Raw genomic sequence first — 15285 nt, 5'->3', positions numbered from 1 at the left:
CGAGCAGCAGCAGACTGTGAGCAGCAGAACAGATGTGATCAGAAAGAAGTCATTTTCTTTTTTCTTTTCTTTCTGGTTGACTTGATGCTGTCAGATGCAGATGTTGGAGCTGATTCTGATCTTTCAGGATAAAAAGCTGCTTTTCCTTCACAGACTTTTCAGGAAATTATTCTCTCAGGTTTTCTCTGCTATTTATATTTTTATTATCTGTGATTATTTCATTATTTCTTTATTGTAAAAATAAAGTTTGAGGCATAAAGACTCATTTAGTTATTTTAATCCTGAAATCTTTGATGTAGCAGAACTAAACTTCCATTTTCCTTCTTGTACTTCTGATACTAGAACTAAACGTATCTTCAACACAGATCATCTGCTTTTAATGAATCAGCAGCAACATCACAACAACAAATGAGACAATTTTCAACAAATTAATGAAACTGATGTCATTTAAAACCATCAGAGTCTGTTTTAGTGTCAAATTAAAGCTGATTACTGACAACTAGAACATTAACGTTACTGTTTTAATCACATCTAAGTTTCCTGAACGTTACATTAATGTCAACCAGCCACAGTTTTATGAATTTAATGAACCACATTACAGGAACACAACACACTTCAGCTGTTTACATGAAACTCAACACAAACATCGTTAGCTTGATGGTACGTTAGCTTTATTCAGGCTACGACTGAGCAGCTAGCTCGGTTAGCATCGCTAACATTAAAGCTAATATTTACTATGCTAACTTTCTTCTCTGGTCAACACACACTGAAACAAACTCCACCAACATCTGGAGTGCATGGCACACATTATATCTGATACTAATGCTGCATATAAAGTGCATTAAAAGCGGCACCGATACGAAAATAAACATTTACTTACCAAACTATCAGAGTCCTTTCAGTGTCTGCTGGTAGAATCAGTCGAAGGTAGAAAACTGGTTAAAACAAGCCAACGGGCAGGAAAACTGTCTGTGGAAAATGTTGTGCTGCTCCACTGATAAATAAACCAACAGTTATTATGTCAGAATAAATCCAAAGGAGCAGAACAGAGTCTCTGCTTCCTCCTCCATTGGACCTGTCAATCATTCCAGACCGGACTGTCAATCAAGTAGTCCCGCCCCCTGGCTTCGCAAAACTTTAACGCTCTATAAAAAAAATCAAAATTGATTTATTTTAAGATCGGCCACCTGATCTCTCATTTTGACCATGAAAACTCACGAAAAAAAATGTATGTACAGTCTATGCACCGTACTCTGTTTGGCTCCACACTTGCTGATGACCACTTCCGGTCTCAGAAAATGAAAAAACGGACCTTTTTTCGTTTCTGTCTCTTACCAATTTTACTTTCTTGTTATTCTAATTATGAAAGGAAAAGCAAAGCATTTTTAAAAAAAAAATCGTATATCCCTTTTTGATCATGAAAAAGAAAAACGCCTTGCATTTCAATTTAAATTTTTGTATTTTAAAACGAAAATCAAATAACCACTCGTTTTTTGTTTTTCAATACCCGTTTCAGAACGGAAAATCCAATTACCAGATCCGTACACGGACCCTATATATATATATATATATATATATATATATATATATATATATATATATATATATATATATATATATATATATATATATATATATATATATATATATATGGTCCGTATGTGATGAAATGTACATTCATTTTATTTTTACTTTTATTTTTTATTAAATTTACTAAATTGGACATGATTATTAATATTATGACCAAAAAAACATTAATTTACGTGTTTACTACAGTAAAGAAACAAACCAAATCTGTCTATATAATGTCTACATGAAAAATCTGTAATTTTGACAAATACTAATTTATTCCTTTACTAATTTATTTGTGACCATAACATAGTAAAAGCATGTAAAAATAGTTTCATTGTATTTATGTCCACTAAAAGATATCACTATTTACAGATCTTTGAACATCACAGTATTCCAGTGTTTTTTCTGGCACCCTTGCTGCCAGGATTCCACCATTCTAGTATGGAATCTTCTTTTGTAGTGTAACCAGATTCTGTATTTTAATACAGTCTGTTTGTAATTTGTACAAAAATCTATTTGTAATTATCACACATTATGATATATGAAACACTGCTTTCATATTTTCCAAATTTTTGAGGGTAGAACATACTTGGTATCAAATATCTGAGGCTGTGATGACATATTACCTGACATATTATTCTCTACAGTTTTTCTGATTGTCAGTATTTAGTATTATTAATGTCTTTTTTTGTGACACTAGCATTCCAAATCAAATGCATAAATATATACCAGTCTGCCACAATGTTAAAATCATTTATGGCTGAGCATTTAATTTATTCATTTATTTTCATTCAATTTATCTTTATTTCATGAGACACATTTTGGCTTTTTCTTTGATAGATTTAAGACTTTTTTTGCAGACGTGTATGAATTCTTTGATAGATATCTTCTGTTCATGTCTAAAGAAAGGTCAACGTTTGTCTTTGTTTCCTTCCTGTTGAAGGGTATTTAATTTGTATATTTGTGCAACAGCACAAAACAAGGACTGACAGAGACTCAGGTTAATCATTTATTCATTCGAAACTGCTGTCATAGTTTCTTAAGATTAATGTTGGTTGAAGTGACTTCAGTTCCATTTATTCAGACATCATGATTTCACGGATCCAGGAGTTGTATTTGCAGACCTTGGTGTAGACTCCAGGCTTGTTCTTCAGGCCACAGCCTTCACTCCAGGACATCACACCCTGCAGCTGACCATTGCACACCAGGGGGCCACCGAAATCACCCTGACAGAGGAAAGACAAGGTGAGGTGTGAGCAGAGGAGTTCTGAAGTATGGTCTGCCCAATTCAAGAAGCAGAGATGGTGACTTCATCTCATACCTCGCAGGAGCCCATGCCTCCCTCGAGGGATCCAGCACAGAACATGCTGGAGGTGATCTTATCAGGGTAGGAAGATGTGCAGCTTCTGTCGCTCAGGATGGGGACCTCCTGGCACATCAGATGATCAGGGTAGTTGACTTTAAGTGAAAAAGAATACATGTAAATTTTGCTATCACCTCTTCCTGCCCCAGATATGTTTTCAGTGTTTTAATGACCTCCAGAGTTGCTGGTGTAGCCCCATCCAGAGATCAGACAGCGTGTGCCGGTGACGGCGCAGCTGGTGGGCAGGGAAACGGTGCGGACGTAGTTGTTCAGGGTGATGGGTGGGCTCAGCTTGATCAGCATGATGTCGTTGTCCATGCTAAAGACTCTGAAGTCAGGGTGTGGGAGGACCTTCAGAGAGTAGGAGACCTGCTCTGTGCCCTCATTGACAGCAAGGTTGTGCTCACCAAGATCCACCCGCATGAAACTGCAGAGAGAGGCATGAGGGTAAAAATACATTTAATACTCAATTCCATTTGCACTGAGGTGATCAGTATTTCCAATTCAAGTACAGACTCACTTCATTTTGATTCAAAAAATAAAAAGTGAGTTGAAGGGGGAAAAATGCAGTCCGAATGAACAAAGGTGGTTAAGTATGTATCTTTCTCTATCAAATCCTAATTATGGTGTCAGTTGAATCTAGTGTCCGTTCTCTACACTTACGACTCGTAGCAGTGAGCAGCAGACACCACCCATTTGCTTGAGATCAAGGAGCCTCCACAGAAGTGGTAGCCAGAGTTCAGAGAGACCTGGTAAGGCACAGAGTTCTTCCTGCACTCATAGCCTCCGATAATCTTGTCATCCTGGACAGGAGCTGCATCTGTAATATAAAGTTCAAGAGCTTAAACTCCGTCGTGAAACAATCAAATATAGAAATAATGAAAGTGACCACAGAAACTTACATTTTGCAGCAAAGAGGGCCAAGAAAATAAAGTACTTCATACTTCCTACTGAGTCAATACACAGCAGCAGCAGCAGATGTAGCAGGTTTCTGGAGCTTCAAATGAATGTCCAAGCTCAACAGCTCCTTATCTACTTCTCTCTGTCTGGTATTCTTCCAGGTACATTGCAGAGTGATTAAATATTATCCTACCTGGGAAACAGCAGCGTGGTCAAAGATAAAAACACTGTTTTCCATCGATTCCTGAATCACTCGTTTTTAATCGGGAATCTCCTCATTCAGACACACTCCTTAATACTGTTGTTTTGAATTACAACATCAAAGGGACAGAAAGATGGACCAAGTTAGAGGACAAACAGGTAAGTTGAATTATTCATTCCACTCAAATCTGATGAGTTCAACATGCAAAAATATTAAGTTTGTCACCAGGCAATTTGACATATGAAAAACAAAATTCAAAAAACAAACAAGCAAAAAAAAGGTATGGCTTTAAACTGACTATTTTGTTCCATGAAATTTATTTGGGAATTAACTAAAACTCAAAAACTGAGAATAATTTCCCCCGTGACTTAAACTATTTTCTCCCAGAAAACATTCTGGGAAATGATTACGTAGTTGCTCACATGCAAGATAAAACATTTGAGTTGATTATACTGTGTGGCAATTAGTGACATCAAAAACGTAACAAATTGTAGCTCAGCATTTTGTCAGACTTGTCCAATGACTGCTTACGTCTAACATCACTGCAGGTGCTTGAATTTGAAATAATTTAAAACTATTTTTTTTTAAAAAACAAGCTCACTGAAGTTGTAGAAATAACAAATTATTCTGATTTACTTGTTTCTCCTTCAATTTCATTGATCTCATCTCATCTCTCTGTCCCTATTAGTAATTTGCAGGCGATTCATGGATTCATGGAAAACAGTGTTTTTATCTTTGACCACGCTGCTGTTTCCCAGGTAGGATAATATTTAATCACTCTGCAATGTACCTGGAAGAATACCAGACAGAGAGAAGTAGATAAGGAGCTGTTGAGTTTGGAAATTCATTTGAAGCTCCAGAAACCTGCTACATCTGCTGCTGCTGCTGCTGTGTATTGACTCAGTAGGAAGTATGAGGTACTTTATTTTCTTGGCCCTCTGTGCTGCAACATGTAAGTTTCTGTGGTCACTTTCATTATTTCTATATTTGATTGTTTCACAACAGAATTTAAGCTCTTGAACTTTATATTACAGATGCAGCTCCTGTCCAGGATGACAAGATTATCGGAGGCTATGAGTGCAGGAAGAACTCTGTGCCTTACCAAGTGTATCTGAGGAGAGTCTTCGGCTTTTGTGCAGGCGCCCTGATCTCCAGGACCTGGGTGGTGGCTCCTGCTCACTGCTACACGGTGTAAGTGCAGACAAACATTAGATTCATTTGAAACCACAAGAATATTAGGATTTGATGGAGAAAGACACATACATAGCCACTGTTGTTGGTTCAGACTGCATTTTTTCCCTTCAACACATATTTTACGTTTTCAACTGAAAAAGAAATAAGTCTGTATTTGGAAATACTGATCACCTCAGTGCAAATGGAAATTGAAATTGAATTTTATCCTCATGCCTCTCTCTGTAGTAATATGAAGGTGATTCTTGGTGAGGATGACCTTGGTGTTGATGAGGGCACAGAGCAAATCATCAACGTTGAGAATTTTTACATTCACCCCCATTACCAAAATGACTACCAGAACAACAACGACATCATGCTGGTAAAGCTCAGCAAACCCGCCACCCTGAACAACTACGTCCGCACCGTGTCCCTGCCCACCAGCTGTGCTGTCGCTGGCACCAAATGTCTGATCTCTGGATGGGGAAGAAAAGGCGGCCCTGACGGTCAGCAAAACACTGAAAACATATCTGGAAAATACTTTGGTGAAGAATGGGGTAGTAGCAATATTTACATGTCTTTGTTTTAACTTAAAGGCAGCTACCCTGATCGTCTGATGTGCCTGGATGTCCCCATCCTGAGTGACACAAGCTGCAGGTCCTCCTACCCTGGAGAGATCAGCTCCAACATGTTCTGTGCTGAATCCATCACGGAAAGCGAGGGTCCCTGCTTGGTATGAGCTACATTCATCATCTCTGCTTCTTAATTTGGACAGACCAAATTTCAGAACTCCTCTGCTCACACCTAACCTTGTCTTTCCTCTGTCAGCGTGACTTCGATACCCCCCTGGTGTGCAATGGTCAGCTGCAGGGTTTGCTGTCCTTCGGTAAAGACTGTATCTGGGAGGAAAAGCCAGCAGTCTACACCAAGGTCTGCAAATACAACTCCTGGATTCGTGAAATCATGATGTCTGAATAAATGCAACTGAAGTCACTTCAACCAGCATTAATCTCAAGAAACTATGACAGCAGTTTTGAATAAATAAATGATCAACCTGAGTCTCTGTCAGTCCTTTTTTGGTGCTGTTGGAAAAATATACAAATAATAAACCCTTCAGCAGGAAGGAAACAAAGAGAAATATGGACCTTTTATTGTGGCAGATTGGTGTATATTTCCACATTTGCTCTGAAATGCTAGTGTGACAAAAACAAAAACAAAACAATCATAAATACTGCTGAGAATAATATGTCAGGTAATATGTCATCACAGCCTCAAACACTATTAGAAAAACACAAATATTGCAAATAAATCATAGAAATATTTATGACCAAGTATGAGTAGTTGTCCCCTAAAAAATAAATGAATTTGTCAATATGATGGACAGTTTGAGCTTGTTTCCAAAAATCACCAGACCCACCAGAATTACATCCCATTGTGCCACTCTAATACATAATATATTCACTCATGACATTGACAGTAACATAGTAAGTGGACTATTAATGAATGATATCAGTCATCATCTGCCTGTTTTCACACTGTATCATGATATTTTCTGGAATAATAAGTCAAACAAACAAATACAATACAGACGAGTGAGGTCAGAGGAATTCATCAATGCACTAAAGAATGACTTACTGGAACAGAACTGGGGTGTGATCTACCAAGAAAGAGATGCTGATAGTGCATATGAAATATCCTTGGAAATATTTAGGTCACTCTATGATAAAAAATGTCCAAAGAATATAACAGAAATTTAAATACTGTCCATGGATGACAAAGAGGCTATAAAAAGAAAAATACACGTCACAGTGATTTCACAAGACAAAGAGCTAAAGAGGCAGAAAATAAATATGAAAAAAAAATAAGCTAATATATATTATAAGGAAAAGTTTAAAAAAAGAATATTATAGGAAAATACTTGAAGATAAAAAAAACAATCTTAAGGAAATATGGGATATGGATAATGAATGAATAATTCAACTTACCTGTTTGTCCTCTAACTTGGTCCATCTTTCTGTCCCTTTGATGTTGTAATTCAAAACAACAGTATTAAGGAGTGTGTCTGAATGAGGAGATTCCCGATTAAAAACGAGTGATTCAGGAATCGATGGAAAACAGTGTTTTTATCTTTGACCACGCTGCTGTTTCCCAGGTAGGATAATATTTAATCACTCTGCAATGTACCTGGAAGAATACCAGACAGAGAGAATTAGATAAGGAGCTGTTGAGCTTGGACATTCATTTGAAGCTCCAGAAACCTGCTACATCTGCTGCTGCTGCTGTGTATTGACTCAGTAGGAAGTATGAAGTACTTTATTTTCTTGGCCCTCTTTGCTGCAAAATGTAAGTTTCTGTGGTCACTTTCATTATTTCTATATTTGATTGTTTCACAACAGAATTTAAGCTCTTGAACTTTATATTACAGATGCAGCTCCTGTCCAGGATGACATGATTATTGGAGGTTATGAGTGCAGGAAGAACTCTGTGCCTTACCTAGCGTATGTGAATTATGGCTTCGGCTTTTGTGCAGGCGCCCTGATCTCCAGGACCTGGGTGGTGGCTCCTGCTCTCTGTGGCTGGAAGTAAGTGCAGAGAATGAACATTAGATTCATTTGAAACCAAAAGAATATTAGGATTTGATGGAGAAAGATACATACATAGCCACTGTTGTTGGTTCAGACTGCATTTTTTTCCCTTCAACACACGTTTTACATTTTCAACTAAAAAAGAAGTAAGTCCGTATTTGGAAATACTGATCACCTCAGTGCAAATGGAAATTGAAACAGAATTTTTTCTCCTCATACCTCTCTCAGCACTGACATGAAGGTGCATCTTGGTGAGCACAACCTTGGTGTCAGTGAGGGCACAGAGCAAATCATCGACGTTGAGAAGATGATCGATCACCCCCATGTCCACTGGGACTACCTGTACAACAACGACATCATGCTGGTAAAGCTCAGCAAACCCGCCACCCTGAACAACTACGTCCGCACCGTGTCCCTGCCCACCAGCTGTGCTGTCGCTGGCACCAAATGTCTGATCTCTGGATGGGCCGAATGGAGCGTCCCTGAAGGTCAGCAAAACACTGAAAACATATCTGGAAAATATTTTGGTGAAGGATGGGGTAGTAGCAATATTTACATGTCTTCTTTTTAACTTAAAGGCAGCTACCCTGATCGTCTGATGTGCCTGGATGTCCCCATCCTGAGTGACACAAGCTGCAACTCCGCCTTCCCTGGACTGATCAGCTCCAACATGTTCTGTGCTGAATCCATCAAGGAAGGCAGGAAGGAATCCTGCTTGGTATGAGCTACATTCATCATCTCTGCTTCTTAATTTGGACAGACCAAACTTCAGAACTCCTCCACTCACACCTCACCTTGTCTTTCCTCTGTCAGTATGACATCCAAACCCCCCTGGTATGCAATGGTCAGCTGCAGGGTTTGATGTCCTGGGGTGAAGACTGCATCTGGAAGAACACGCCTGGAGTCTACACCAAGGTCTGCAAATACAACTCCTGGATCCGTGAAATCATGATGTCTGAATAAATGGAACTGAAGTCACTTCAACCAACATTAATCTCAAGAAACTATGACAGCAGTTTTGAGTGAATAAATGATTAACCTGAATCTCGGTCATTCCTTATTTTGTGCTGTTGGACAGATATACAAATTATAAATGCTTCAACAGGAAGGAAGAAAGGCAAATGTTGACCTTTCTTAAGACATGAACAGAAGATATCTATCAAAAAATCTGACACCTCTGCAAGATATGAAATAGACCAAAGTCTATCAAAGAAAAAGACAAAAATTGAGGCATTCTCCATCAATATAGAGATAAAACGATTCCTGAAATGAAAATAAAAAAAATTATAAAGTGCACACTGCACTGAAAAAATCTGATCAATGTTTTAAAATGTCCAGCCATCAGTGATTTTAACATTGTGGCAGATTGGTGTATATTTCCACATTTGCTCTGAAATGCTAGTGTGACAAAAACAAAAAAAAAACAATCATAAATACTGCTGAGAATAATATGTCAGGTAATATGTCATCACAGCCTCAAACACTATTAGAAAAACACAAATATTGCAAATAAATCATAGAAATATTTATGACCAAGTATGAGTAGTTGTCCCCTAAAAAATAAATGAATTTGTCAATATGATGGACAGTTTGAGCTTGTTTCCAAAAATCACCAGACCCACCAGAATTACATCCCATTGTGCCACTCTAATACATAATATATTCACTCATGACATTGACAGTAACACAGTAAGTGGACTATTAATGAATGATATCAGTCATCATCTGCCTGTTTTCACACTGTATCATGATATTTTCTGGAATAATAAGTCAAACAAACAAATACAATACAGACGAGTGAGGTCAGAGGAATTCATCAATGCACTAAAGAATGACTTACTGGAACAGAACTGGGGTGTGATCTACCAAGAAAGAGATGCTGATAGTGCATATGAAATATCCTTGGAAATATTTAGGTCACTCTATGATAAAAAAATGTCCAAAGAATATAACAGAAATTTAAATACTGTCCATGGATGACAAAGAGGCTATAAAAAGAAAAATACACGTCACAGTGATTTCACAAGACAAAGAGCTAAAGAGGCAGAAAATAAATATGAAAAAAAAATAAGCTAATATATATTACAAGGAAAAGTTTAAATAAAAGAATATTATAGGAAAATACTTGAAGATTAAAAAAAACAATCTTAAGGAAATATGGGATATGGATAACGAATGAATAATTCAACTTACCTGTTTGTCCTCTAACTTGGTCCATCTTTCTGTCCCTTTGATGTTGTAATTCAAAAACAACAGTATTAAGGAGTGTGTCTGAATGAGGAGATTCCCGTTTAAAAACGAGTGATTCACGGATTCATGGAAAACTGTGTTTTCATCTTTGACCACGCTGCTGTTTCCCAGGTAGGATAATATTTAATCACTCTGCAATGTACCTGGAATAATACCAGACAGAGAGAAGTAGATAAGGAGAAACAGCAGTTTCGAGTGAATAAATGATCAACCTGAGTCTCTGTCAGTCCTTGTTTTGTGCTGTTGGAAAATAATAAACCCTTCAGCAGGAAGGAAACAAAGTGAAATGTTGACCTTTCTTTAGACATGAACAGAAGATATCAAAAAATGCTGACACCTCTGCAAGATATAAAATAGTCCTAAATCTATCAAAGCCAAAAATTGAGGCATTTTCCATAAATTTGGAGATAAAATATTTCATGAAACAAAAACAAAAAGATTTAGAAGTGCACATTGCACTGAGAAAATCTGATCAATGGTTTAAAATGTCCAGCCATCAGTGATTTTAACATTGTGGCAGATTGGTGTATATTCATGTGTTTGATCTGGAAAGTTAGTGTGATAAAAAGAATGATCATACTAAATACTAATCATCATACATACTGTAGAGAATAATATATCAGGTAATATGTTATCACAGCCTCAAGCACTATGAGAAAAACACAAGTATTACAACTAAATCATAGAGATATTTGATACAAAGTATGTCGTACCCTTAAAAATAGATAAATTCAGAAAATATGAAAGCAGTGTTTCATATATTATAATGTGTGATAATCAAAGTTAGCTTTTTGTACAGTTACAAACAGACTGTATGAAAATACACAGTTTTGCAATCTGGTTACACTATAAACAGAGATTCCATATTAAAATGGTGAAATACAGACAGCAAGGGTGCCAGAAAAAAGACTGGAATATTCAAAGATCTGTAAATAATGATATTTTCTAGCAGACTTAAATACAATGAAACTGTAATTTTATGGTCACATATTGCAAAAGAGTAAATTACTATTTGTCAAATTACAGACTATTTTTACTGCAGTAAAAATGTAAATTTTTTTTATTATTTTAATAGACATCATCTCCAGTTTAACAAGACAGGGAAAAATGATTTACCTCTATTTCATTCTTATTATGCATAATAGTTTGTTCAAATAATGGCAAAATTCTGTGAAGTAGTATTTTAATGTAGATTCAAATACATTAATGCAGTGTGATTTTCTGGTCAAATGACCATTCATAAAAATACTGATATTTGAAGAGGAAATTATTTATAGTTTTTGACCGTTTTTGGAGGTTTAACGTGCACATCCTGTGATTTTACGAGTTATCTGTAATTTAGCAAAAAATGGGAAATCTGTAAAATAACAGAAAATTGCTCAAGAAATTCAAATTAAAACGCCGTATTTGTTTTTTTACAGTGTAATTTTGTCTTGCCAGTTTTCGTTCTATAATTCAAGGTTTTTGTCAAGAACAAAAAGTGGAGGCAGACTATATAATATGTAAAGTCTGACTAGAGGCCTAAGAGAGAACATAAATGTCATATATGAAACACAGATAATCCTGTTTTTCCGCATTCTGCTGTATTTTTTTTTGTTGTTGTTTTTTGTAATTAAGATGGTATTTTTTGCACAAGATGACAAGTAATGAACAGTAGTAATGTAGTTCATTCCTTTCAAAGACAAATAGACGATTAGAAAATATAAAATGCAACATGAATAGACTCCTGGAATTATTTCAAACACATACATGAACTCACATTTTCCATAAACCTGGTATACGTGACCAGTGGTGGGATTAAATAACACTTTATCAACACAAACCAGATGGGTTTTTTCACAGGTTGGTCAGCGAGAAAAAGGTAATAAATAAAATGGAAATAGGTGTCCTTGGCAAATCAGATAGCAGAGGGACAGAGTGAGTATAAAGGGAGCTGCAGTGGAGCTGAACTGACACTGAGGCTCAGACAGGAATCACCATGAAGGCTTTTATTCTTCTGGCTCTGTTCGCAGTGGCATGTGAGTATGAGTCTTACTTTAATAAGAGCAAAGATACTACAATGCTAAACATTCTAATGTTGCCTATTGAAAATTACTATCCTTTGGAGTGTGCAGGACTCTGCTCAGGACATTTTATGACTCTGTGGTAGCGTCTGCTATTTTCTATGCAGTGGTCTGCTGGGGAGCAGGGAGCACTGAAAGGGACAGAAAGAGACTAAACAGAAGGTCAGGAGGGCTGGTTCTGTCCTGGACTGTTCCCTGGACTCCATAGAGGAGGTGGGTGAGAGGAGGATGTTGTCAAAGCTCACATCCATCATGGACAATCCCTCTCACCCACTGCATGACACTGTGGGGTCTTTAAGCAGCTCCTTCAGCAGCAGACTGAGACATCCACCCTGCAAGAAAGAGCGCTATCGCAGGTCCTTCATCCCATCTGCTATAAGACTTTACAACATCAGCATCACTGGCTGATGTTAACATAAACTGGACTATATCATTACCACCCCAAACCATAAAATTTGCACAGACATTCTTGCACTGCACATCTTTGCACTTTTAAACTTTATTTTTATTTTTATTTTTTCTGTTAAAAATTTTGCCACCCTTGTATATATTGTAAATAAAACTGCTGTAACAATGTAAATTTCCCCTGGAGTGGGGAGAAATAAAGAACTTTATCTTATCTTATCTTAACTTTAACACTCTCATAATGACTGTGTGAATCCATCAGATGCCGCTCCCATTGAGGATGACAAGATTGTTGGAGGCTATGAGTGCAGGAAGAACTCTGTGCCTTACCAGGTCTCTCTGAACGTTGGCTACCACTTCTGTGGAGGCTCCCTGATCTCCAGCACCTGGGTGGTGTCTGCTGCTCACTGCTACGAGTCGTAAGTGCAGAGAACGAACATTAGATTCATCTGGCACAGTCAGAAAGCTGTCAGACTGGTTCTTTTCTGATAAATTAAGTCAACATTGAAAGTCAAACAAATTTTTTGGTCGTAACCGCTTTCCCGTCACCTCAATTATATCATACTCATCTCCTAGTTACAAATTGAATTGAGCATTAAATGTATTTTTACCCTCATGCCTCTCTCTGCAGTCGCATCCAGGTGCGTCTTGGTGAGCACAACATTGCCGTCAATGAGGGCACTGAGCAGTACATCTACTCTTCTAAGGTCATCCGTCACCCCCGGTACAACAGCTACAACCTGGACAACGACATCATGCTGATCAAGCTGAGCAAACCTGCCACCCTGAACAGCTACGTCCGCACCGTGTCCCTGCCCTCCAGCTGCGCCAGAGCCGGCACCAAATGTCTGATCTCTGGATGGGGCAACATGAGCGCCTCTGGAAGTCAGTGAAACACTGAAAACATATCCAGAAAATACTTTGGTGAAGGATGGGGTGGTGACAATATTTATGTGTATTCTTTTAATTTAAAGGCAACTACCCTGATCGTCTGATGTGCCTGGATGCCCCCATCCTGAGCGACAGCAGCTGCAACTCCTCCTACCCCGGAGAGATCACCTCCAACATGTTCTGTGCTGGATTCCTCGAGGGAGGCAAGGACTCCTGCCAGGTATGAGATGAAGTCACGGCTTATAAAAGTTGACAGACCAAACTTCAGAACTCCTTCACTCACATCTCACCTTGTCTGTCCTCTGTCAGGGTGACTCTGGTGGCCCCGTGGTGTGCAATGGTCAGCTGCAGGGTGTGGTGTCCTGGGGTTATGGATGCGCCCAGAGGAACAAGCCTGGAGTCTACGCCAAGGTCTGCAACTACAACTCCTGGATCAGCAGCACCATGTCCTCCAACTAAATGGAACTGAAGTCATTTCTACCAACATCAATTTCAAGAAACTATGACAATCATTTGGAGAAATAAATGATCAACCTTCATCTCTGTCATTCTTTGTTTTGTGCTGTTGGACAAATATGCCAATGATTGACCTTTCAATAGGAAGGGAACAAAGAATGCAACTGCTGGATCTGTAGCACCATAATAATATTTTATAATAATACTTTATCTACAGCACCCTTAAAAACAGCATTCACAAGGTGCTTTGACAGTCAAAACATGCACACATGTTCTTCAGCTAAATGGACAGTGCATCCCCTATATTAAATTCATGAAAATTATCCATAAAAGTATCAACAGTATAGGGCCCAGTATCATTGTAAAAACCGTGAAGTTGAGTGTAATATAATTATTTTACATCCTATTTCTTTTATGTCTCTACTGTTATTCTATTATTATCGTTAGCTGATATAGCACATTTACAAAGTAAATCATGACAAAGCAGGTTTCGAGCCACTGTAGTGGTACTGTAGAGTTAATTTTGGGTGGTTATGGAGAAACAAAGTGTGTATTGCCATTGCTTTAATACAACATCCAAGTACAGTGACAATAAAGGTGCTTTTATTTTTTTACACCTTTGTATTCATATACACCTACCTGCGTATGAGGGCACCTTAGGTTTTAATTCTGAAGTTATAACATATGAAAATGGTTGTGTAGCAAAACTGTCAAAAGAATATAACCTTATACTGCCATATAAAGACAGTAACTACATGTTTGTGCATTGGAAAGACAGCGAACTACATAGCCAAAGTCAGAGAGGCTGTATCAAGTCAAGCAAGCTGCTGAGATAGCTGCGGCTAACCAAAGCTAAAACTAAAGCTAAGTTTACTCAGTGACTTCCCCTTATTATGTGAAAATCAAAATGAAAGGTTCATTTTAGCACTCTATATCATTAATTAAAGCAGCAGCTAGATGAACTAATGATGGAGAAGAAGAAAAATAAAATCTATAAGTTCTTGCTAATGGTAGCTAGCTTAGCAACTCTGAGTACCTTTTTAACTCAAGAATTGCATGTCATTTGGCAGTTAAGGTAGCATTGCTTTAAAATCACATATTTAAACTACATTAATTGTACATTGATGTATTATATTTGTTTCAGGCTAAGTAGCAATAGTACGAGGACACATACAAATCTAAAGGCTAATTATACTCAGTGATTTCCTCGTATTGTGTGTTTTAGCTGTGACTAGCTGCAGCTTGCTTGACTTGATACAGCCTCTCTGGCTATGTAGTTCACTTTCTTTCTAAGGCACAAACATGTAGTGACTGTCTTTATAGGGCAGTATAGTATGATATTCTTTTGAGAGCTTTGCAAACAACCATTCTGTTAGAACTTCAAAATTTTGACCTAAGGTGCCCTCTAAACACATGCAAAGGTAGGTG

At 37.7% G+C, this 15285-nt stretch overlaps 4 protein-coding genes across 8 annotated transcripts; 3 read left to right on the top strand and 1 right to left on the bottom strand.

Annotated features, from left to right (window-relative positions):
* Positions 1 to 2568: 2568 nt before the first annotated feature.
* LOC111577050 (trypsin-3-like) lies at positions 2569 to 10595 on the bottom strand. 4 transcript variants are annotated; one of them, XM_055013505.1, is made up of 8 exons: positions 8587 to 10595; positions 8012 to 8132; positions 7865 to 7927; positions 7701 to 7783; positions 3599 to 3755; positions 3109 to 3362; positions 2894 to 3030; positions 2569 to 2798 (listed from the first exon to the last, which is right to left on the bottom strand). In XM_055013505.1, exons 3-8 carry the CDS (start codon positions 7891 to 7893, stop codon positions 2649 to 2651), a joined length of 810 nt encoding a protein of 269 aa, XP_054869480.1. In that variant the 5' UTR covers positions 7894 to 7927; positions 8012 to 8132; positions 8587 to 10595; the 3' UTR covers positions 2569 to 2648. The 4 variants fall into 4 exon arrangements, with proteins under 4 accessions (XP_054869480.1, XP_035810097.1, XP_054869482.1 ...); XM_035954204.2 differs by lacking the exons at positions 3599 to 3755; positions 7865 to 7927 and adding an exon at positions 7193 to 7391 and having other exon boundaries at positions 8587 to 10487; XM_055013507.1 differs by lacking the exons at positions 7701 to 7783; positions 7865 to 7927; positions 8012 to 8132; positions 8587 to 10595 and adding an exon at positions 5140 to 5463.
* LOC129349642 (trypsin-3-like) lies at positions 4814 to 6265 on the top strand. Of its 2 annotated transcripts, none has more exons than XM_055013511.1 (5): positions 4814 to 4954; positions 5072 to 5228; positions 5457 to 5713; positions 5804 to 5940; positions 6036 to 6265. In XM_055013511.1, the coding sequence occupies exons 3-5, from the start codon at positions 5461 to 5463 to the stop codon at positions 6183 to 6185; spliced, it is 540 nt and encodes a 179-aa protein (XP_054869486.1). In that variant the 5' UTR covers positions 4814 to 4954; positions 5072 to 5228; positions 5457 to 5460; the 3' UTR covers positions 6186 to 6265. The 2 variants fall into 2 exon arrangements, with proteins under 2 accessions (XP_054869486.1, XP_054869484.1); XM_055013509.1 differs by having other exon boundaries at positions 4833 to 4989.
* LOC111577049 (trypsin-3-like) lies at positions 8028 to 8755 on the top strand. The gene is made up of 3 exons (XM_023283119.3): positions 8028 to 8280; positions 8371 to 8510; positions 8606 to 8755. Exons 1-3 carry the CDS (start codon positions 8028 to 8030, stop codon positions 8753 to 8755), a joined length of 543 nt encoding a protein of 180 aa, XP_023138887.2.
* A 1320-nt stretch (positions 10596 to 11915) lies between the features above and the next one.
* Positions 11916 to 13940, top strand: LOC111577047 (trypsin-3-like). Its single transcript, XM_023283117.3, has 5 exons — positions 11916 to 12060; positions 12773 to 12929; positions 13142 to 13395; positions 13485 to 13621; positions 13711 to 13940. The coding sequence occupies exons 1-5, from the start codon at positions 12021 to 12023 to the stop codon at positions 13858 to 13860; spliced, it is 738 nt and encodes a 245-aa protein (XP_023138885.1). The 5' UTR covers positions 11916 to 12020; the 3' UTR covers positions 13861 to 13940.
* Positions 13941 to 15285: the final 1345 nt, after the last annotated feature.

This window comes from Amphiprion ocellaris, chromosome 9, assembly GCF_022539595.1.
Source record: "Amphiprion ocellaris isolate individual 3 ecotype Okinawa chromosome 9, ASM2253959v1, whole genome shotgun sequence".
Lineage (NCBI taxonomy): Eukaryota > Metazoa > Chordata > Actinopteri > Pomacentridae > Amphiprion > Amphiprion ocellaris.
Note: the sequence above shows the minus strand (reverse complement) of the source record. Positions and strands in the feature narration are given on the sequence as shown.

Bases quoted from the DNA above. Each gene is read 5' to 3' on its own strand.
- LOC129349642 (XM_055013509.1), top strand. From the start codon at position 4,950: ATGAGGTACTTTATTTTCTTGGCCCTCTGTGCTGCAACAT. The intron at 5,229-5,456 runs GTAAGTGCAGAC...CTCTCTCTGTAG, and splicing joins CCTGCTCACTGCTACACGGT to TAATATGAAGGTGATTCTTG. The intron at 5,714-5,803 runs GTCAGCAAAACA...TTTAACTTAAAG, and splicing joins AAGAAAAGGCGGCCCTGACG to GCAGCTACCCTGATCGTCTG.
- LOC111577050 (XM_055013505.1), bottom strand. From the start codon at position 7,893: ATGCAGTCTGAACCAACAACAGTGGCTAT. The intron at 7,784-7,864 runs GTATGTATCTTT...ACTTACTTCCAG, and splicing joins GAACCAACAACAGTGGCTAT to CCACAGAGAGCAGGAGCCAC. The intron at 2,799-2,893 runs GTATGAGATGAA...TTCCTCTGTCAG, and splicing joins GAGGCATGGGCTCCTGCGAG to GGTGATTTCGGTGGCCCCCT.
- LOC111577049 (XM_023283119.3), top strand. From the start codon at position 8,028: ATGAAGGTGCATCTTGGTGAGCACAACCTTGGTGTCAGTGAGGGCACA. The intron at 8,281-8,370 runs GTCAGCAAAACA...TTTAACTTAAAG, and splicing joins CGAATGGAGCGTCCCTGAAG to GCAGCTACCCTGATCGTCTG. The intron at 8,511-8,605 runs GTATGAGCTACA...TTCCTCTGTCAG, and splicing joins GCAGGAAGGAATCCTGCTTG to TATGACATCCAAACCCCCCT.
- LOC111577047 (XM_023283117.3), top strand. From the start codon at position 12,021: ATGAAGGCTTTTATTCTTCTGGCTCTGTTCGCAGTGGCAT. The intron at 12,061-12,772 runs GTGAGTATGAGT...TGAATCCATCAG, and splicing joins GGCTCTGTTCGCAGTGGCAT to ATGCCGCTCCCATTGAGGAT. The intron at 12,930-13,141 runs GTAAGTGCAGAG...CTCTCTCTGCAG, and splicing joins GCTGCTCACTGCTACGAGTC to TCGCATCCAGGTGCGTCTTG.